Raw genomic sequence first — 24,332 nt, 5'->3', positions numbered from 1 at the left:
AAAACATAAGTACAATGTGGCATTCTTTGGCATAATGAAGCATTATTCTTTAAACATGTTTTTTGCTCACTCAGTGTTAACCTTGATGGTGACTTGTACAAAACAACATGGAAGGAAGATGAACTTTCCTTCTTGCTTATAATATTCAAAACATACAGTGTGTCATTAAATATCAGCCTGTGAACAGTCAATGAAAGGGAATTAATACTTTTTCTAAATTTAATTTTATAATTATGAGGTTCCCACTGTGTATTTTACAAAGGGCACCATGAATGAGTTTAGCTTTGGTTGATTACGACTGGAGAATGCACCTAAAGCACTTTACACTTATTCTTATCTTATGGATTTAAAGAATGAGAAATGTGCACATTCTGAAAGACCACTAGACATTATATAAGCTCTAAGGAAAGGAGGAACCAGTGTCATAGTCACCGAACCATGGCTAACTAAGCAGAGTTTAATTCCCATGCTGTATAGTCAAAAAGCATAAATGTCCACTAGTATTAAAAAAGAACTGGGTATCAGCGTCCACTGAAGTTTCCAGTCCCATAGCTGGTTATGTTCAGATTCCCATAGCACAGTGGCCTCAACATCTGAGCAGCCAGATGAAAACGTGAAAGGAATTGAAAGATTAGGGTTCACCAGGGGCCACTGGGTTTTGTTTAAATTTGATCTGAGGTCCTTCCTTCTTGCTGCCAACAATCACTACCAGTTCATTTATCCAATAATTTGCATACATACTGTATATGTCCCAATGTCTCCATGCAAGATTGTGTGCTGGCTCCTTTTACATCCTTTGTTTCCTACAGTACAGGAGCTCAATCTTTATGTTTAGGAAAGCCCTTAATTGAAATGCATGAGACAAATGGACTCACCCGAGTTGGGTTGCATATAGTGCTATCATCATAATTTATGTATATATTACCAACAAACAGACGTATTAAACTAATTAAGGAAAGGTTACAGAATAAAAATAGGATTGGAAGGCCTTTCTCTCAAGAGCTTATATGACAAAAGGTTGGATCAGTGGCATGGTTAAGCATATATGGGTTTGGCTGTGGCACATCAGGGATGTGACAGTCTGGCTCTAGTCATACAGTCTCATGACTACATGAAAATAATCGTCTCTATACAGACACAGAACAAAATAGTTTGTTAATCAGAAACAGTTTATTCTTAACATAGTGCTATTTGAGTCAAATTGACTATATCACTTAAATATATGGCTCCTACCAACCACACAAAAAAAGATTCAATACAAGGTATAATGAAAGGGCATAATTTATTAACATAGAGGGTTAAATTATAACAGTACAATTTCCCAAGTATGAAAAGCACAGGGGAAGAAAGGATTCAGAGCTCTTGTAACATGATCTCCTAAGAGCTAGTGCCAAGATAACTTCGGAACTAGGCACATTAAATTATCTGTCAGAAAGCTGACTGTGTAAACTTTTACAAACCTCCCTGTGTATTAAAAATTACACCATCTGAAGATGCCACTTTAGAAATAAGACTCTGATAATTATGTTAATAATGTAAATGTTTTATGATAGAAAGCCTACTCATCTAGAACCGATGTGAACATTTGCATTCTGGGTGTTAAAATGGGAATACTTTGGTATACTGTGCTTAAAAAATGTGTCTTTTTTTCATTTAATTGACTAATAAAGTATGAGCAGGATTTGTTTTACATATAATTATCTCTTGACCTAATTGGCAGTCAATCATCTTGTATTATTTATTGACATGCTACCCACCCCCAACAGCCAAAGCTTATGATAAAGACTTAATTTTTTTCACTATGGAAAATGTGCTTCCCTGGAAATGCCATAATTCTTAGTCAATGTCTTGCTGGGGTCACCTTAAATCTGTGCTTGATTAGGAGGGCATGGCTTTGTGTTTGCATTTATACATGCATATAGTTTTCTTCAGCAAAAAGTAACAGGCTTCACAAAAGCATGTTCCTGCTGTAATATATGTGCATCTGACATTCCTAGATTGCAAGGATTCATGTCAGAGTAAAGACTGAGACTTCATAGGTCAGATATAACACAAACTGAGACTGGGGGTTTAGTGGATTCAAGATCACATCAAAACAATACAAGTCAGTTACATAGTGGCAGGGACAAAAATACGACTGAGGATGGCAAATTTTTTTATTTATAATTTTCCATTGGTTTTGCCAGGTTTCTGGAGCTTATTGTGTAAGGAGAAAAGCAAATTTAACAATACACAGGGGCAAGACAGTTTAGGGTTAGGGTACTGGCAGATAAGATGTGTTGCTCCTGGGAAATCTGCTCTACTGTGGTGACAAATCTCCCAAAAATGCCTTCCTCTTGCCTTTTGGATTTGGATAACCTTCCTTTGAATTTCCCCACGATTATGGGACGGACTACAAGGGCGTTTTCTGTGCGATCCAACGAGCTGCACAAAAACGCAGGTGTCAAATCGCATGCAACGGAAATAAGGTAAGTGAATGCATTGTTGGATGGTGTCGCAACACTGATCCAACGCGACACGACTGTCGGATGCAGACACAGCACGCATACACAGAAAACGCCTGTGTATTCCTACGCTATGCTGGATCACTGCTAGTGAAAGTTAGGCTAGGAAAAGGCATTTTTGGGGGCTTTGTTGCGTGCGGTGGCACAGATATACTGCAGGCTACGAATTTACACATGTTCCAGTACCCTAAAGTTGGCCATACACTGGCTAATCCTTATAGGTATTTTTCCAATTACTTGGGTAGATAACCTAACAATTATAACAGAATGCATAGGAAAGAAGCTGTGACTCCTATTCATTTACTCATCTGCCAATGCACCACTTGTTAAAATAATTAGTAACTAGCCAGATAAGATTTACCAACCCACTTGATTCCAAAGTGAACTAATATCCATAGAACATAATTATTGGTCGTGATTGGCTTGTTGATATACACGTCCCACACATTTTATGAAATATTTTTGGTATGTGTTTGCCCAGCTTTAATGTACGAACCACAGTGCTCTTCTTTCCCCTCCTCTCCTGTTGCATTTACCCGGTGCTGGTTAGAGAGGTCGGCACCTCTTCCACTATTGTATTCAGTTATAATACCAAACACTCAATGGATAGTGTAGCGGGGTTAACCCCTGCGTGTTTATTGCGTCAGTGATGTAACGTTTCAGGAGCGTGCCCCTTCGCCAGACATGCAAAAACATCCTTTACAACGTGTCTTATACTCCAAGTAATTAGCATATTAATCAAACAAATCAAGTGGTAAATTATTGTACAACATTATATCCATAATGTTGTACATAGGTGTTTGAAGTGGTCCTTATCCAGCAGGTCCTTCCTAGGATCTTCCTGATTTGTAGGATAGGGAGTGATTCCCATAATGCAAACAAACTTTACATCACTGACCCAATAAACACGCAGGGGTTAACCCCGCTACACTAGCCATCGAGTGTTTGGTATTATTCCTGAATGCCCAGCTTTAGTGGTCACACCTATGAAAACTATAAATAGTGAAGTCTGAGATCACCCCAGTCCGCTAGAGTGAAATACCGCCACTCTCCATTTATTTCTATGGCATTTCGAAAGGCGTATTTATCAAAGGGTGGATTTCCACTTTCACCCATTAATAAATACTTTTTTAAAAATCCCATAGAAATGAATGGAGAGTGGCATTGTTTCACCCTAGGGGACTGTGGCGATATCAGACTTCACTCTTTGATAAATAGACCCTTTTTAGTAACATTGACAAAATGTGTATAGCAACCAGTCAACAGCTAGTCTTTACTGTTCTGCTGGAGTTAGAATAATGAAAGCAAACATCTGATGGGATACTATACTTGGGTAAACATAGTCCATGCATCCATTACTGTATAATACTCTTTCTACACATAAAAACAGTTTTGTGTTTTTTGTTATTTTGCACTAAATAAGAAAATGAAACCAGATTCACTTTCTAACTGCCTGTTAGAAATAAACCACTTCCTTGTTTTGCCAAAAAGGAGAAGCTACTAAAAATTGCACCAAATCAACTACTTTAGGAATAGCCGAATCCCTAATCTTTCCTGATGAATTAGTCTGAATTCTGAACTGATTTTTGATGAAAAGTCGCATGATTTTATGGTGTTCGATTCCATTTGGCCAGACACTTGAATCCATCTGAATCTGAATGCTGCTAAAAAAAGGCTGAATCCTGGCAGAATCCCAAACTGAACCTGGGATTTGGTGCATCCCAATAATGAGCAGCTCCTTATTTCGAAGGAAGCAGTTTAGGGAAGGGAGGGGCTTGTTTAATCAGAGCACCTTATCTTCCTCTGAACAAATTCCTCTGTTTATATGGGGAGTGGGGGAGAGAAAATATGAAAATAAAACAATTCCATGATTTATAATCGCAAGAGATAAAGTATTTTTTAGATATAATTGGCAGAATGCATTTTCACCATTTATTTTAGGTGCCCCTTTAATACTTCCAACTAGCTGGGTACAAACAGCACTTTGCTGTGTTGTGAACTAAACATTTCTACATTTCTAAATTTTTGAAATAGTTCTATCCAAATTATCATTATCAGTAGCTTATTTAAAGAGATACTGACACCAGAAAGCATACATTTTTACATCTATCTTAATATTGGCCTTCCATGCTACTTATAATTTTGCCATAAAGTATTTGCCCGATGCTTTTACATTGCCTATCCGATTCCCCGTGTTTGTCTACGAGGGGGGCGGACATACTTGTGCAGCAGAAGTCCGTTAGCATTAGAAACTTTAACTGACAGGCTGGGACAGTCAGGTTGGCAAAGTCAGGTTGGCAAAACAGTCAGGTTGGCAAAACAGTCAGGTTTAGGAACTTCAACTAACAAAAACAGACCTCTCAGCAAAAAACGATCAACATGACCTATAGGTATAAATGTACATTCATGTTTTAAAAATGTGTTTTTTATTGTCAGTATCACTTTAAATCAATGCACGATTGATGAAATTGCAAACTGAAGAGCTGCTGAAAAAAAGCCACAAAACCCCCCCCACAAATAATAAAAAATGAAAACCAATTGCAAATTGTCTCAGAATATCACTTTCTAAATCATACTAAAAGTAAACAACCCCTTTATGACATGTACAGCCAGCTGATAAAAGACCCATGTAGAAGCAAGCAAGACATTATGGGAATTGTAATCTTGGCTGAAGGAAAGCTGGCTTTTGTTACATTGCTTCAATAGCCAGAACCAGCAGTGAGGGCAAAGAATACTGCTTTCGTGTTTATTGCGTCAAATGATGCACCATCATTTGACGCAATAAACACATAAGGGGTTTACCCCATTTTACTTAAGTTCCTGTGTGCCGATTCCTCCTTTCGCTTTGTTTCATTGGATTTTGGGGAGTGCTGTCTCCCTAGAGGATTGTGCATCAGGCAATCGAGTGAGGAAGGCTAGTGTGTGCACTCACACTGTTTCTACAAATACTGATTTCAACAGGGTTTGAAACTACATTTACATCATTTTAAATCATCTTAGTATAAATGTAAAACATTTACATTGCTTTTTCATTTCAAAAGTCTTACCCTGGGCACTGAGTACAGACACAATTGTGATCCACATTTAATTTATAGTATGTTAACTGCTTTAATGGCATCATTGCACCTTATAACAATGTCTGTACATGTACCCCATTGACAAACAGATAAATGTGTAGATTCTATACAACACATATGCACTACAATGATATAACGTTTCTGTTCTTAGTAGAGCAGTCCTGCAAAAGATAATAACTTGATAATGTACAATTAAATGGTTCTTATACCAACTAAGCATGTAGTCTGAAAACTCACCAAAATGCATGTGGTTTTTAATGCTGATTGATAGAATGGTACATCCATGTCCATGAACAGATCCTTGAATTAAACTTAAAGGGATGCTGTCATGGGAAAAAATTTTTTTTTAATATGAATCAGTTAATAGTGCTGCCCCAGCAGAATTCTGCACTGAAATCCATTTTTCAAACGAGCAAACAGATTTTTTTATATTCATTTTTGAAATCTGACATGGGGCTAGACATTTTGTCAATTTCCCAGCTGCCCCTGGTCATGTGACGTGTGCCTGCACTTTAGGAGGAAAAAATGCTTTCTGGCAGGCTGCTGTTTTTCCTTCTCAATGTAACTGAATGTGTCTCAGTGGGACATGGGTTTTTACTATTGAGTGCTGTTCTTAGATCTACCAGGCAGCTGTTATCTTGTGTTAGGGAGCTGTTATCTGGTTACCTTCCCATTGTTCTTTTGTTTTGCTGCTGGTCGGGGGAAAGGGAGAGGGGTGATATCACTCCAACTTGCAGTACAGCAGTAAAGAGTGATTGAGTTTATCAGAGCACAAGTCACATGACATGGGGCAGCTGGGAAATTGACAATATGTCTAGCCCCATGTCACATTTCAAAATTGAATATAAAAAAATCTGTTTGCTCTTTTGAGAAATGGATTTCAGTGCATAATTCTGCTGGAGCAGCACTATTAACTGATTCATTTTGAAAAAAAATGTTTTTCCCATGACAGTATCCCTTTAACTGCTTGCTTAATTTTAGACTTATCACAGGAGGTTCCATCTTGAATTTTGGTTTCAGAGCTGCCGTGTACTAAAAATATGAATGAATTAGTAATTAGTCTTGTATAGCATATATATATATATATATATATATATATATATATATATATATATATATATATATATATATATATATATATATATATATATATATTTGTGTGCATACCTCCCAACTGCCCCTTTTTTTGCGGGACAGTCCCGATTTTGACAGCCCAGCTGGCAGTCCAGGATTGTTACTGAAATGTCACAGGTTTCTCTTTGATCTCCTGCACTTGAACTGCCAGAAAAAAGATAAAGTTTAATAATCAGCACCTTCACTTAGATACATTTGTAACAATTTAAGATAAGCAAAGATACAATTGTAACTATTTAAGATAAGCCGGTCTCTTAGAGAAACTATGACTTGCAGCTTAAAGGGCAATTCACCTTCATTAGCAAAACTGTAATAAGTATTAAAACATAAAACCTGACCCTAAAATCCCAAGAAATGTGTTCAAACTTTCCATAACCTGCTGTGTGTGGCAGATTTTTTTCTCCTTCTTTCTATTGTTCAAATGTTGGGAGGTATGCATGTGTGTGTGTGTGTATATATATATATATATATATATATATATATATATATATATATATATATATATATATATATATATATATATTTATTTCGTCTTTTGTGGGTTGGCCCTTAAAGTCAGGTAACACAGTGAATGTGTTGTGAATCAGCAAAAACGAAGATAGGGTGTTACAGAGAGCATCTTTGGAAACACAGATGTTCACTGTTAATATGATGTGGACTAGAGTCCCATGTGGAACCAAAATTTTTGGATCCGTATCGATACCGGCTTGGACCCGCTACCCGACCCCCAACTGCCTTGCAACACGCTAATAACTATTAAACAAGAAGTGCTATTGCTACAAACTCAGAAGTGACATCATCAGGAGTGGGTGGGGTATGAAAAATGTTTTAAAAAATATTTCAAGGAGGAAAATATAGATAGTTTAAGAAATATAGATGAGACCCACAACCCACCCAAAGACCTATATCTACTGTATATCCGCAACCAGCAGGGTACCTACTTTTCTTGTTGGTAATCTGGGTACCTGACTCACTGCAGGACTCTACAGTGGATGCCTCGGGCTGGTACAGAAGCCCAAAACATAATGTTCAACATGTCTACCCTACTTTTTTAAGTAGGGTAGCTCTGTAGCTCCTTTAAAAGCATGCACTACATTTTAACAGCAAGTCGATAAAATTGCATTTGTTCTGATTCTTTAGAAAACAGTGCATTTTAAGTCTAAGGAAAAAACTTTTATATTGCAATAATTATGAAAAGTGTTTGTTTTTGATTTTAGAAGAATCACAACAATAGGAATATACAAACATATATATAAATATATGTTTACTCTCCCAAAACATTTAACAAACTCTTTCCTTTTGCTAAAAGATAATCAGCTAAATACTGTTTGCTCCTATATATCTGGCTGACCTTCTCACTTGACTAAAACTGGAGATTAAAATATCTGTCATTGTCCCTTGAATTGTTAAGATATCCATAGGCCTGTTTTAGACATGTGTCTGTTTCCAATGACAGTTGGTAGAGGATGCTTTCCTAGGAGATCTCCAGGGTTCTCCTATTTTGCAGGCCCTTTCAACAGTGAAGAGGTTAAAGGAACAGAAGGAGACAATCGGACTGCAGAAAAGAGGAGAGAGTCTGAGCTGAAAGAGAGAGACCTGCAGAGACAGGATTCTGAGACAATGGTACCACTGACATCTGTTTGGAATATAAATGACGAACCCTCTCACTTCCCACATGGTAATTGATGAGTTGCTATTTCACGCTTTTATTAGTCGTGTTTTGATGTCACAACAGAACAATTACTGGGTTGGGAATGACAGGCGTAGACAGAGCTGCAAATGGTTGTGATGCGTTATGGGAGCCTGGACTGTTTGTATCATACCAGCCATGTTATTATCATGGTTAAATCATAATTATTTTATATGGAGTTTCACTGTATATGCTGACAATAGAGAATAACAGGCAAGAACCACAAAATATGCAATATGCATTGAAAATATGTTTTACTGTAACCATTAAATAAAGTAATAGCAGTAATAAAAAGAACACACTGGACAATGATTGTTATCTTTAAGTTTGTATTAGTTTTTATTCAGGGAGATTTTACCATAAAATAGATTTACACAATGCCTGCCTATGTATAAATGCCTACATGACTATATATATATATATATATATATATATATATATATATATATATATATATAAATTTCCCATTACTGACAAAATATTGTACATACCGTAAGGTTTAGAATTACAGTCTGTGCTCTGTAATAGCACGAGGCAGACTCAAATCATATTTAACACTGAGTAAGTAAAACAATGAAAGTAAATGCCAGCAAAGTGGAAATGTCCTTATATTGACTTAAGGGTCAAATAAGATGCAGGCCCTCTGCTAGTCATAGATGGCCTAATCAGTTGCCAGACTGGTATAAATTCACTCAACAGCAAATGCAGTAATTTGAAGGATAACATTTTTTTTTACTGAAAGAAAATATAAAATAAAGATTGTGTACTTCAAGCACATGCTACATTTTACAATATCTTAATCAAATGTGGCAACTGTGTCTAGGTGTATGTTAATAAAGATTTTGTGCTTGTTGTGCTTATTTATTTAGACTAATAATTTTTGGTGGGCTTTCAAACACATAAGCACATATATTTATTCTCCTGTTAATGAATTTGCATAATTTTAACAAGCAAACATATTTAACAACATGCTGAACCAGTGTTATACATTCTGTATATAAGTCCATACTGAAATATGATGGTATCTTTGTAATGTGTTGGGAGACTCGAAGAACACCACACAGTTAAAAATGCTACAACTCAAAAATCATACTTGAAATGTCACTTTGAAGGGTACCAATAAGATGCTGTTTGCATTGATGTAAAAATATCTTGCTAACAAATATGTTGTGACAGAATTTCCATGTTCCGCCTGTCTGTCAGTCTTGCTGTGCTAGATTTGTGCTTCATCTTTTCTGACACTATTATTTTGCATGTGTTACCGTGTGTACGTAACGTGTTTGTGTAACATTCTTGCGTTCAGATGTTTTCTTGGTTTTTTTTGACAGGTCACATTCCATATTATAAAACATGTTTGACTAGGGAAAAAGAGAGTGTTATAAAGCAAAAGTCTTACCTTGGTGAATAATGCAGGACCTCCACATTCATATGGCAAAATAGGTATCTTGGTCTCTTATCATAGAAATTGCCACATTTCTGTAAAGTCAGTTCACCTGCTGGTTAAATGTTTACAAAATGAACATGTATAAAAAAAACCTGCATATTTAATTTGTAAGATCTACAGGTTAGATACCCCTTTCCTCCTATGTCACTCTGCTATAGATATGTTTTTATGTATTGTAAATTAATGCCTTGTCCCCTGCCTACTATTATTGTAATATAAAAATGTATGGTGCTGCATAAATAATAGCTTTATATACATAGACAAGTATGCATATATATAATAATTCCAGTGCAGGGCAGTTGAGACTGGATAGACAGACCATTTTCAGGAAACGTCCAGATAAATGAGGTATGAATGTAAATTTGTTCATGAAACAGCAGCCAACATTTTGCACACAGCAAGGCATGTAGTGGGACAAAAGGTAGAACAATACAGTGTATATTGGCATATTCTTGATTAATGGTAGACAGCAGGTAAGGTGTACATTGCACTTAGCAACTCACTGGCAGACAGGAGGTCTGGGAGTAGGGTGCGCAATAGTACAAAACAAACTAAAGAACTGATTTATTGCACTGTATGAATACTGTTTTGTTGTTTAGCAGCTACTGTCAAATACAATGGATAAAACATTACTCCTTAACAGCATCCCTGAAGTGACATGAATTCCAAAGATGTGGTTCTTCTGTGCCACTTTGAATTAAGCTGTAAAAGCCACATGATACAACTTCTGAAACAAGTTGATGCAATCCATTGATAAAAATGATGCAGTCCATTCAGATATACAAGGCCTTAGATTGGTTTGTTATCCAAATGCTCTATTCTATCCCAACAGCTGTCAGTCGCATACTGCAAATTTCAGGTAGTGACGATTTATCATGGATCTCCTAATAGGGGATGCTGAATTAATTGTATATTATCTAACCATCCAATGAGATTTCATGCAGATTACCCTAAAACAAGGGCTAATACGAGAGGTCAGCTTCATCACATGTGGTAATTGATGCAGATCAGAGATGTCAAATGTTGCAGCCCTTTATTTAGAAGGACAAACGGAACCCAATCACCCCCCCTGCAGGGCAAGAGCTGTAGTTCATAGCAGCTGAATGGCCATAGGTTTGGCATCCCTGGTGTTTCAGATTGTCAGAAGAATATTCTGCTGGGCAGATGCTTGTTGATGTGGAAGATTTTAAAGGTGCAGCATAAAGAAATAGTTTGGGTTTAACAAACATACATCATAATACAGAAAACAACTGGCAATCCTTAATATGCTTCCTGTTGTAGCACCACAGATTCCATTTGCAAATAGCAAGAGCATTATGAGAGTAAAGCCTATTGGAGGCTGAGCAAAAAGATAAACACTGGACTTCTCTTTTCAGAGGGACTGTATGGATCCTGATTTGCCAAGGCTCACTATACCATTTTATTACATGGTTTACTCTATGCCAATATCTGCTGTCACCGAATGGGCCGTTGCAATTCTGAAATATATTTTTGTATAGTATTTGGCAAATGGATTCCTTTTCTAATGTAGTCTCTCCGATGCACTTAGCCCCATAAGCAGGGAGGCTGCTGTAGTGTACAAGAGATATAAGTGTACAGGGCCCCATCTATTTTACAGATCCTGATAAATGGTATTATTTAATACAACTTGGAATGTGGCAATATGTGACATATATGTGACCCCAGGGAGCCCATGAGTATCTGGTGGTGTTCTGTCCATTGTGTTTATATGCTGTACACAGTACATATGCCGGCATATTAACTATCACTGTAAATTGCTTTGTAAACTTGCTTGATAAATAGATCCACAAACTTTATATACACTAAAATGAAAATAAAACAGACTGCAACTTGGCATACAACAAATAGCTAAGAAACAACACAATAGGGCCAGCTTAAGCCATATCATGACCTTCTGAGCTAGACTGCCATGCTGTGCCAATAAGTCCAAGACAATCATCTTATTATTAGCATCTTTGTCATGACAAAGGGATCCATAGATTGGGCTGCAGCTTCAATTACAAAGCTGTATCCCATTCAGTACCAGTTCATACCAGTCCTTTAAATGGTTTACCTCAAATATTGTTGTTGTTGGTGCGGTTATTGTTGTTGTTTTTATTTTTTAATAACTTTCAATGTTGCTATTTTTGGCCAGTTGCTGATTTGATTTACAGCGTGTGGTCTCGCTCTTTTCTCTTTATCTGCTCATATTGATTAGGGTTTTTACTATAGTCTCCAGACACTCAGCCTGTTAAATTGCCTCATTTTTCACTTCCTGTATCAACAGATTTCAGTTTCACCTCCAACCCATCCAGTTTTGTTTTATTTAATTTGTTTTTTTCCCCATGTTTTTTTTTTTTTTTCCTGTGCCCATCGCAAAGTTTGCGGAGCAGGACATCTGTTAGGGCAAGCAATAGCCACCAGCTGAAAGAGAGGGAATGAACTCCCAGCTGAGCTTACATTCTAGTCAGAATATTAGCCTCCTCTAGATAAAGCAAGGCAAGTTTGGCTTGTAGGACAGCCCTGTTAGTGGACTTCATATCCCATCCTCCTTGTGTGTGCCCTAATGTATTCAGAGCAGGGAAAGAGACAGAAGAGGAGAGAGTGTGTGTGAGAGTGTGTGTGTGTGAGAGAGAGCGCGCTGGCAGGAGTCCCTGAGTGAGTCGAGGCTCAGTCACTGGTAGGAAGCACAGTGTGGCAGTGCTGCTCCAATCACTCTCACACCCCGGTGTGTGCATGTGTGTTCATTCTGACTCTGCTTCTACACATGCAAACGAAGGCAGCATAGCAAGCGCAGCAACAACAGAAAACCTCGTGTACGGACCTCTCTGCTTCTCACCTCTCCTCCAGCGCCCGCACAGGATTTCCACTGTAAGTAGAAAAATATTACTAATAACAGCAACAAAGTAGTCTCTCTCTCCATGTGCCATTGCTCTGGGGCGGGTCTTGGAGCGTGCGGCAAAACTAAGGAGAAGTTTCTTCCCCCGGGTATGACATGGGCTGACCCCGTGTGCCGGTGCCTTTACTAAGTTTCGGAAGGATCCATGGACCCTGGCGGTGGGGCACGAAGTACAACTTTCTGCTGCTGCCCTTACTGGCTTCTGTGTGTTAGCGTGTGACTGCAAATAGCGGGCGGCTGGTGTTAGTGATGTACCTGACCCTGGAAAGGGAGAAGCCGCCCGGTGCCGCGGAGGGAGATGATAGCTCAGGGATACAAGTGCACAACGCAGGGGGGTCAGGTGCTTTTAGTTGAGACGAGTGTTGTTTGGATGACAGGGGATGGGGAAGTTTCAGCCTTGGCTATTGAACGACAGTAACGTCCAACACGCGACCCTCCTACATCTACTTCTGTGTTTTGTAGTCTAATAATAACTGGAGGGCCGCAGGGTGGACATCCCTGTACATGTACACGGGTTAAACTGACACATTATTTTTGTGCTCTTTCCTTTCCTTCCTGGCAGCTCTGTGGGGACGCTCAGGCAGCCCAGCAGGACCATTCTTGTCATTGTTGTTAACTTGTGTAAAATATAATGAAAGAGGGAAGTGTGCGAGTTGGGGGGACGATGGGAAGCAGATCCCTCACCTTGTGATACAGATTCTAGAACACATAAAAACATCTGTTTGGCCACAATGAGATGATTAGGAGAAGCCACACAGACCTTGTCGTGCCGCACAGGAAGCGCTTCTGCAAAGTGATTGTTGCAATAACATTTTCAACGGCTCTGCCACCCTCCTTCGCTCTGCAGTCTGCACAGCCTGGTCTGGGATAGCGGCTTGCTAGGAAGCTGCCTGGGATAAGCTCAACTTTTAGAGAAAAAAAATGGCATATATTTATGTGTAATTATCTATGACAAATATTTATCAGAATGGGGGACATGACTAACCATCGAAGTAATAAATATAGAAGAAAACCACCTCTTTATAAATGGCTATAAAGTCAGATTTTGAAATAGGAAGTAATACCTTATAAAATCCCATATTTACCTCAGAGATAGTGAATTTGTATCTAAGCACATATATTAGGGAGATGCCTGTGTTGTTATATACACAATATTATACATATATCTATTTCTACACACACAAATATTTTTCGTTATATACAGACATACAAACTTGCACACAAATATTTGGTGGGGAATAATTAAGGTACCCCTCGGTGAAGCATTTTAGGAGCAGCACCTGCTTCCATTCAAAGATATGGACCAATCCATATAGTGTTTACTTTAGAATTTGTGAAGATCTCACTGAAACTGAGGGCTTTGGGGAAAATCAGTGTTTTCATTTTTGATAAGCTTATTTTTGTTAAGATTTGAATAGGAACCATCCCCTCAGTCTTTAAAATTCCCACCCTTCTATTCTGTCTGTAGACGCAATTTTTATACCCTTGCTTCTCCAACGCAGAAAAAGGAAACTAACATTGTTACTCCGAAGACTTATTTGTCATTTCTTTGCCCTCATTTTATGTGGCTTATGTGAAATCATTAGATTTCAGTCTTTCAGTAAAAAAAAAAAAAATGACCATTTTGAATCTATATCTGAATATTTAGATTTCAGTTATGATGAGAGTTATTTGATTACCTGAAAGATTAAACATTTACATATAAGCGTATTTGTGTTTCCACATTTTACATTTTAGAGGCGAGTCAATAGTCTATAAATACATTTAAAAAATGGTTTAAAAGTTTTACAATCTGATCTAATATAGACAAATCTGATTACTAGTTGGAATAGTTTTTCAAGTATTTTAAAATAGTTCAGCCTAGTTAACGATTTCTTGATCTGTAAGTACTAAATACTTATTCAGTGTTTGTTACAATTTCACCATGAATATGCAACCTGTTGTGTATAAAGAGGCTGTATATATATGTATATTTTTTATTGATGCTATTTATTCTTGTTACCATTTTCCATGCATTTTTTAAAATACCTTATCAAAAAATATTTTAAATTAACCCTAACTATTACTGTAAATTTAGCACACATTTGAAGGTTGTCTCAACCGTTTGTGCAATGTGAGAGTAATTAGATAACAATACATTCACATGCCACACTAAAATATTTCAGTAAACTTAAATATTATGTGGATAAGAAATTATGGAAAGTGTAGCCTACGCAGTTTTGTTGCAAAGCTTTAAGCTTTTACAGAAATTGACACTTTTGAATCCTCATGTGTTTTAGCGTTCCCTATAATTACCGATATCATAAGGGATATATCAGATAGATTTAAAAGACAACTGTATGAGATTGAATTTGCTATTAAATTTTGTTTTAAACATTAATATTTTTCCGTTAATGTGCTTTTTAAGCCGCAGAGCAGATTACATTTGGCATATTTTGTGGCTTGATTCTATTGTTTTTGTTCAGTTAATTTGACTATGACTTTTATACCACGGCACGGCATCAGAGTTTGTCTGGTGCTGTGGAAAAGTGGCTGATGATTTATTTGGTTGCTTTTTCGATTGCTCTGTCCAAGTCCTCTTTCTCCTTCTTTCAGCAGGGATGTCAGCTCTTATTACTTGCTATTGATCTCTTTGCAAAGTGAGAAGTGAACTAAAATTAATGTCAATTCCACTGCTCGGATCAATAGCTGGAGTTATTTTAATCTGGATTTGCACGGGGTGCTAAATTAAAAAAATCAGCATACTAGCTGCAATATGTATCGGTTTCCTGACTTTTGCTTGCCGTGTGTTCTGAGTCATTCAATGTCCAGTTCTGTCTGATTATCCTGCAATCCATATTTTTTTAATTAAGAAGGTCTGTTAGTTTTTCTATTTAGGGTCTTGTATTTAAGATGATGACATTTTGACATTGCGAGTGCATTAACTATAGATTTCAATAAGGACTGCGGTTTGCAAGCCTTGCATCCTTTCAATCTCTTAATGGTATGGCAAAAGATGTTGCTGGTAAATGCAGTGATTAAAGAACATATTTTTGAGGCGGTTGTAAGTATGGCAGATGTGTTCGAATTTGTTCTTTGCTTTTGTGTTATTTGTAAGTCAAGGGAGTGACTGTAGTGCCCTTGATTTAAATATATAGAAATATTAAATTTGGAGTCACGCTTTGGCGGCAGATAAGGTTGACTAGTAATGGAACAGCCTTGGTCTCTTCACTCCTGTTCTATGTTTAACAAAAACTGATTGATATATACAATGAAAATAAAATTTAAAAAAATAAATATACATCAGTTTTTTAAATTGTGTGAAATTACATTTTTTCCATCATTTAGTTTCTCATTGCTTTTACCAACTAATGTACCTAACAAATTTAGATTCCAAAGAAAAGCAAATCCATAAAAAATCTAATTGTAGATATCCTGTTGTCTAAAACCATTATAGTAACACAAGCAATCACAGTACCCTGTTTCTAACCACCTGCTAACAAATACACAGTGTCAAGGTCAGTAGAGTCTAACTGATACCACTCTGTGTTTATATGTGTGCATGCATCTGCACTTCTTGACTTATTAAGAAACTTGTTTAAAATTTACAACAGAGAAAAATAAGGTAATGAGATATATATAATCTGGTAATTTAGGGTTGATGGGAACTTGGAAAACTGCCAAATGAGAAAGCAATCTGAGGGTGTCCTCTTAGTTGCACAATTAATGACAGAGGAAAAGCTATGCCTGAACTCCGTACACATCTCTGGTCTTTATTTGGAACCGTATGCTCACCTGTTTGAGCCGACTGTTGTTCAATCAAAAGTCACACTGGCTGCTTCCTGATTTGCAAAAAAAGGCTTTCAGCACACACATACTTAAACACATATATACACGATTATATGTATACACACATGTCATTTTTAAACTGTATCTGTGTGTGTGTGTGTGTGTGTATGTACATCAAAATTTGTAATTGTGCCAAACTGCATATGTATGTATTGATATCATTGCAGAGAGTTGTGCTTTGGTTGATATATTTATCAGTTCTATTATAACTATTTATCTATCTATCTATCTATCTATCTATCTATCTATCATAAACACCCTATTATATAAATGCGGGTGTATTCAAATAATTATAAATAATGCATCTGCACAGATATTCCAAAAATATGTTGTCTGTTGTAAATACTAAGTATAGATATGGGATACGTTATCCGGAAACCTGTTATCCAGAAAGCTTCAAATTACAGAAAGGCCGTCTCCCTTAGACTTAATTTTATCTAAATAATCTAAATTTTTAAAAATGATTTCCATTTTCTCTGTAATAATAAAACAGTATACACAGTACAAATGTCCAAAGAATACAAGCCTACCGTTTTTATATTATTGATAAAAAGTATTCTTTCTGTGTTTTGCCTTTTTTTATTGTGGTGAAGGTATGCATACCCATGGGAGTGAGCCGCTCACTTTAGATTCAAGGTAAACTGAAACTGAAAATGTGGATATATACAAAGCATTTGAAGTGGGAGAAAGCATTGATCTCAGTTTGTTAACTTGTAAAGAGTTGCATTTGATGTATAGTTACAAGTAGAGGTGAAAATTTAATTGAGAGAATTCTCTCCATTCAAATAATAGACATGTTGGAATTAAACATTGTAAAGAGGATTGCACTGCCCAGGTTTCTGGTTTATAACAAGAACAGGAGACAGTAAGTCCATTTTTTATGGTTCCTAAGTGTAATTTTGCAACAAACTGTTGCAAATTTAATTTTGTCATTTAACGTCACTTGGAGAAACCCGGCCAAACAATAGTCTGTTTGGGCAATAAAGTAATCAGAAATAGATTACTTTATATTTAAGCCCTTCTGCTTTATTATGTTCCACTTTTACCAGCTCTTTCATTTCTGAACTCAGTCCTGGTTTCTGACTTTAACTTGAAGTCTTTCATCTTCACTATTAAATGCGTGCGCTTTGATTTTAAAGAAAGGCAGCACTTTTTTTTTATAAGATAAGTTAAAAAGAGATGTTTTATTAGTCTCCAAAGAAACAAGCAATATGTTGGAGTGAGGTGTTCAGTTTTCAGTCTCCCTTTCTGGTTTGTTTGCATGACGGGTGATTAATGTTCCTCACCCCCCCCTCAAAAAAAATCAGATTATTTTCCTTAAAACCTTAACCTCTTTTGTGCCACAGGTATGAGAATGTATGCAATGTTTCCGCCTCAGCCATGAACAAGCTTAATTACAAGTTTTTTTTTTAACTTCAATGCTACCCTACTCTAGTAACAAGTAGTTAGTATTTTTCAGTGTGGTCTTTAATATGCTTCAGTGGGTTTGGAAGATCTCTAAACCATTTTCTTTTTAAAGTCTTTGGATAAAAGTGGTAGATGGTTAGACCTTAAGCAAGTCTTGAATTGGCCATATATGGCTGTAACGTCATGTCAAAACTCTGTTACCAATAGAATAGGAAGATTTTCCTGAAAATTGATCTCTGCAGACAGTTACTGAATAGATTAAGGATCTAGGGATTTCCCGGATCCTGAGATGCATTGTTAATTTTATTAAGTATGGGCACTCTCAAAATGTTGCACCATCAAATTATCATTTAAGTAGACCATAACTATAGTTTTATATAGTATGATGACAGTGTTTGGTGTCCTTTTAAGAGGCAAGGTAGGTAAAAATAATGTTTTATGATAGCAGAGCAAATGAGCAGATTTTTCATGGCCACGCAGCGCCAGCAACAGCCGAAATGACATAGCATGGATTCCAGATTCTGCTTTAAACGAGAGGGAAATGATTGCTCATTAGAGTGTGTGTAGGCTTTGTTTAACAAGAAAGGTGATTTGGTAATCTTTCTTCTACAAGCCCTTATCTGCTTGTCTATTTAATCTATATATCTGTGCCTATCTGTTTACTCAGGCAGCATAATGCAGGCCTGCATCCACCAACTAAACAGTTATTATGTACCCACAGTCTGCTTAAAAGCAAATGCTTGTATTTTTATGCTTGTATATCACGGTATCAGTCTGCTGCTATGGTTAGCTTTGCCTGTGAGATAAATCAAAAGATAGTATAAGTCTTAATAAGTTTAATATCGGGGCATGTTTTATTCTTTATGTTAAAATCTACTCCTATATGCAAACATTACACTTTCTATAAAAGTTCTCTTTTCCCATTTACTGATGCACTTTCATTTCTGTCCTCTTGTATCCTTGCTTTTGCAAAACTGTGACTGATTGCCAATGCATTATGTAAATGAATGGTAGAAAAATCAACATAGTGTGGTTCGTGTATTTTAATTTTAAAGAAGTATTTATATAGTTCTAATGTAGAAGGTATACATATGCATAAATGCACACTGAAAATTTCAGTGTTTTGCACGCAATGAATTTAAGCTTATATTCCAAAAATGTATGTTCATACACCGAGACACAGCAAATCCACATTTTGCATTACCTAAATTTTTAAACATTTTCTGAATTAAAAAATTCTCAGAATTTACTTTGCAGGCCATATTTATCCTGTTCCAATTAAATATAAAAAGTAGATTTTACTGTGTATCTGTGTCTGTCTATCTATCTATCTATCTATCTATCTATCTATCTATCTATCTATCTATCTATCTATCTATCTATCTATCTATCTATCTATCATCTATCTCTTTATCATAGGCCTATCCCTCTGTCAGTTTTCAGCTGCATGTGAATCTCCATAGCTATTCCTTAGCTTAAAATATAATTTATATTATACTCTGTGCTATGCTGTATTGATCATGCATGTTATTTTATATTATAATATAAATGAAAATGAATTCATATGTAGCACCTACTTACACCTAATAATTAAATAAGGCCAAGCTGAATACTTTATTATACATTAATAGGAGTTTAGTAGTATGCATTTTATCTGATTTTAGATATTTTTTTTTTTCTTTCTATGTCATTTTTATATTCACACCTGTACACATATGAAACTGTGATCTGTTTTTTGTTGTTAAACCTGACAAAAGTTGTGTCAGCCATAAATGTATTCTATTGAAATTTTTTTACCATGTGACAACCTTTAAATAAAATGTTGCTCTTTTGTTTTTCTTTAAAATTATGAAGAAATCACAGCTAGTCACATCATTTGCCTGTTGATGACAATGGTATCCCCATGTGTATTATTTGTTTTACACTTGATAGTTAATTAATTAAATTAAATCATTGTTCAGAAATATGAAATATAAATAATTATCATAATTATAAAAGAAGCCCCAATAATTTATATCTCATTTATTTTTAATTGTGTTCTTCTTTTTCTCTTGGGATGCAGGTGTTTGCAAGAAGAAATGCAGTGACGGTATATAACTTTTTCCCTTCAAGTTGTCCCAAGAGGATTCATCACTTCAACTATTTACTCAACAAAATCCTATAAGCTAAAAATGGATCTGCACCGTGCTGCTTTTAAAATGGAGAACTCTTCCTTCTTGCCTAATCCTTTGGCCTCTCCAGCGCTAATGGTTTTGGCATCAACTGCTGAAGCCAGTCGAGATGCTTCCATACCATGCCAACAGCCACGTCCTTTTGGTGTGCCAGTCTCAATGGATAAGGAAGTCCATATACCTTTCACTAATGGTTCCTATACTTTTGCTTCAATGTACCATCGCCAGGGTGGTGTGCCAGGGGCCTTCCCTAATCGTGACTTCCCACCTTCCCTACTTCACCTCCATCCACAGTTTGCCCCTCCCAATTTAGACTGCTCCCCAATCAGTATGCTAAACCATAGTGGTGTTGGTGCTTTCCGGCCTTTTACCTCCCCTGAGGAGCGGGAGAGCTATCAATCTGCGTTCACCCCAGCCAAGCGTCTAAAGAGCTGTCATGACACAGAGTCTCCACATCTGCGATTCTCCGATGCCGAGGGTAAAGAATATGAGTTTGGGGCTCAGATCCCCACAGGCTCCCCAGTGGGGCTCAAAGTGGACGATGCAGGAAAAAAACTTTTTGCAGTGTCCGGCCTGATTTCAGACAGAGAGACATCCTCAAGCCCAGAGGACCGGAATGATAGGTGTAAGTAGAATATATATATATATATATGTTTAACTGTAAATATTACCCCCAGTGTACCGCTTTAGTTCAATAGATCCTCAAATATGTATATTTTAACTTTTCACTAAATGTGCCAAATACTAAGGCAATTAATTAGTTTAGAAAATATGGAAGTAGGGAAGACAGTTAGAAACTTGCAAAAGAGAAGTGTAACAATAAAAATAACTTAAGATGCACATTTGAGCCCTGATAATGAACTAGTGATATAAAAAATTCCAACTGAAGTCACGCAACATCACATTATAAATGAAGGGTAAGTAAATATTTAGTATATTTTATCCAGGGACTAGTCCAATTGCCATTTTGGAATCAGGAAGAATTTTTTTCCCCCTCTGAGGCAAATTGGAGAAGCTTCAAATGGGGGTTTTCAACCTAACTTACTATGTCACTATGTAGTACAGGGTATACTGATTTAAATGAAAGCACAGTGTGCTTCACCCTATTGCACCATGCAGGCTAGTGATTTACTAACCAATTTGAATAGGTTCCTTTGTGTAGTATAAATGATGCTGTGAGCTTGAAATCTGACCATCAATTGAGCGTTTTGCCCATATCTGTAAAACAGCAGATATCTTTTTTAGGAATGTTAATGTACTCTTTCCTTCAAAATTAAAAGTTAAGAAATCCTAAGAACAATAAAATAATAACCATTTAGGTTTTTAAACATAATAATTATAAACTGATGGCACACACAGTGTTTCAAGTCAGCCAATGAACCACCCCAAACTATCCACATCACCTCCCATTGCCTGGCAGCTGGTGCTTTTAGAGCAGGAGTGGTTTTTAATTATTTTCCATGAGAAAGAAAATGCCCTGTATGCTACCAGGCTTGAAATATATGTACACAAAAATGCTGCATAAAATATTCTTAGAATTATCTCATGATATTACTAGTATGAAACTGTGTCCATCTCTGTTTGTACATTGGAATTAGAACAAGAGAGGCATTCTTTAGTGCACAAGAAGTGACTTTGGCGGTAGTGGGACTGTCATGGTGGCAGCCCATGGTGGTGGGACGGTTCAGTATAGACCTCAATGTAAAGAAAATATAACCTGCTTAGTGTAATCTAACTCAACTGCAGCGGCAATCGACAGCAGTGGAATGTGTCCTGCTGACATTCACAGCCTGCTCGACATAAAAAAATGACACGCACACACGGCCTCTGATGATAAAAACTCCCTTGAGAGCTCTCGGATAATATTTAAACCAAACCTATACATTTGTTCATTTTTCTCTCTCTCTCTGCTGGCGTGTAAATTTCTTTTCTTTTCCTAAAGTGAAGCTTTGACTTTTCTTTCTTCCGTGTCGAAGTGTCTTCCCGTTACGACGCCACAGAGGGTAATTGAGATGTCCTGTCTCTTTCTTTCCAGTCAGAGTTACTTTCCTAGGCTGTCTGCTTGCATTAGACATTGAGATAACTTTCTGCTTCTAAAAAGGATTCATTTTAAGACCTGGGCATTTTTACCACCCTCGGCAGCCATAAAACCAGTTCTGCTTTGTAAACTTCATCCTCAGCACTTCTGATTTGCAATTTGTAGGGCTTACCTTATGCTGACATATTTCAGTTTGTCAGTAACACAACTATCAAACTTGCTAGTGGCTGCAGTACAAACAATTATTTGCAGTAACGTACCATCGTATATTTATATGCTACATAACATGCAGCCAGCCATGATGATACACTGCAATAATTGCCAAAATTAGAGAAGCCAAAGCATTGTGAGAATGCACTCAACCTTCAGCCCGCCATCTAGTTTTTAGTTACAACTTCCAGCAATGCCCATTTGGTGCTGAAAGCCATCATTTAGCAACAGCTTTAAGTTGGACATTTCTGAAGCAAATAGTTATAACAGTTATGCAATAACACATTTTGCTTGGTTGGTGTGTTTACTACACCTGGGCAAACTTTTAGTACATATAGGGGTTAGTGTTTTGACTATTGATAAAGCGCAGTCATGTTGTGCAGTGCATTACAGAGGTTAATCACTTTATAGTCAGTTTTAACAGGAGCTTACTAAACTTGACTGTAAGTCTTTGAGAGAATGTGAGGAAACTGATGCAAACAAGAGGAGAACATACAAAATCATTGCAGACAGTCCTTAGATAGACACAACTAAAGACCCCAACACTGCAACTTTAACAGCTAATCACTCAACCACAATGCACCATCTCAAATTAATAATGTGAAAAAGTGCTGTCTCTACTCTTCTTTTGACACAGCCCTATTTTCAGGGCAGCCTTTTAAAAACATTAGTGCCTCTATCGTCTGAGTATATAAAGGAATAGGAATTTCCCAAGACCATAGGTTGCAAACTGTCTGTAAAATGGCTTCACGAACATCCTGCCACATATTTGTATGGTTGATGGGGGTTATATTCTTGGCAGTCCACAATAAGGGGGTTGGAAAAGAGTTAGTTTGGCACCCATCTGCCCAGTCTTGGCTGTTTAAGACTCTTTCTCTGCCTGCTTCATGCCCTGAATGCCTAATTATTTGTTCAATAGAAATTTGGATTGAGGTTAAGAGCTCTGATAAAGACACCTCTTGCTTGCAAAGGCTAAATTACAAAGGCAAGCCAAACCACTGTAATGGACACAATATTGCGCACACCTTGACACTGTTCACAGTTAATAGCATCTACGCATGCTCATAGCAATATTATGTAAGCACCAATGCACCTTGTTTCCTTAGCAGATAATGGCAAGTGAGTTGAGATCTAAGGCTGTTATTGAAGACTGCTATGCTGAAAGTGACACCATCCTCACTTTGAAATGTGTGGGTATTTTACTAAAGTAGTTGTGCTACTGCTTCAATAACGCAGTTTCACATTCAAGTCACTTAGCTCGTCCCTGTGGAAAAACAAAACAACTTGGCTGTTTGCGTCAAAAAAAATCCACTTTGCACGTCCCACGTTTACACTGATAGTGCTATACTCTTTTGTAAAAAGTTATTGGCTACTCTCCAGCAATCCATCTGTGGAACTGTATGGATGTGCTTGCTTGTGAAGGGCTGCCAGTTTTCTCAAGATTATGTTCTACTTTTTGTTTTCTGTATTTATTTTGGACTAATTTGCTGTTCCTGAGCAGGGCAGGTGTTGGCTGCTTTTCACTGAGTAAGGCACCCTGTTGGTGCAGATATAGGCCAAAATAATGGACATCCAGATAGCTGGTCAGATTTGGTTCAGATGTAAAAACCCATCAGGCATAATCTTGTACTGCATCCTTAAAGGGGTGGTTCACCTTTAAGTTACCTTTAAGTATGTTATAGAATGGCCGATACTACGCAACTTTTCAGTTGGCCTTCATCATTTTATAGTTTTTGAATTATTTGTCTTTTTCTTCTGACTCTTTCCAGCTTTCAAATGGGGGCCACTGACCCCATCTGAAAACAAATGCTTGGTAAAGCTACAAATGTATTGTTTTTGCTACTTTGTATCATTCACTTTTCCATTCAGGCCTCTCCTATTCATATTCCAGTCTCTTCTTCAAATTGCATGGTTGCTAGGGTAATTTGGA

At 37.0% G+C, this 24,332-nt stretch overlaps 1 protein-coding gene across 4 annotated transcripts in view; it reads left to right on the top strand.

Annotated features, from left to right (window-relative positions):
• Positions 1-12,433: 12,433 nt before the first annotated feature.
• Positions 12,434-24,332, top strand: part of rnf220.1.L (ring finger protein 220, gene 1 L homeolog) — a 165,499-nt gene continuing 153,600 nt past the window's right edge. For 3 of the 4 annotated variants that reach the window (XM_018258352.2, XM_018258351.2, XM_041590434.1), the window contains exons 1-2: positions 12,435-12,720; positions 20,046-20,779. In XM_018258352.2, coding sequence (XP_018113841.1) covers positions 20,155-20,779 — 625 coding nt within the window. In that variant the 5' untranslated portion in view covers positions 12,435-12,720; positions 20,046-20,154. Of the gene's footprint in view, positions 12,721-20,045; positions 20,780-24,332 lie in introns of all 4 variants that reach the window. The other variant, XM_041590436.1, reaches the window with a different exon arrangement.

The sequence above is a fragment of the Xenopus laevis genome, chromosome 4L (genome assembly GCF_017654675.1).
Source record: "Xenopus laevis strain J_2021 chromosome 4L, Xenopus_laevis_v10.1, whole genome shotgun sequence".
In the NCBI taxonomy this organism is placed as follows: domain Eukaryota; kingdom Metazoa; phylum Chordata; class Amphibia; order Anura; family Pipidae; genus Xenopus; species Xenopus laevis.
The sequence above is the reverse complement of the archived record's forward strand: the minus strand, read 5'-3'. Positions and strand labels throughout refer to the sequence as shown.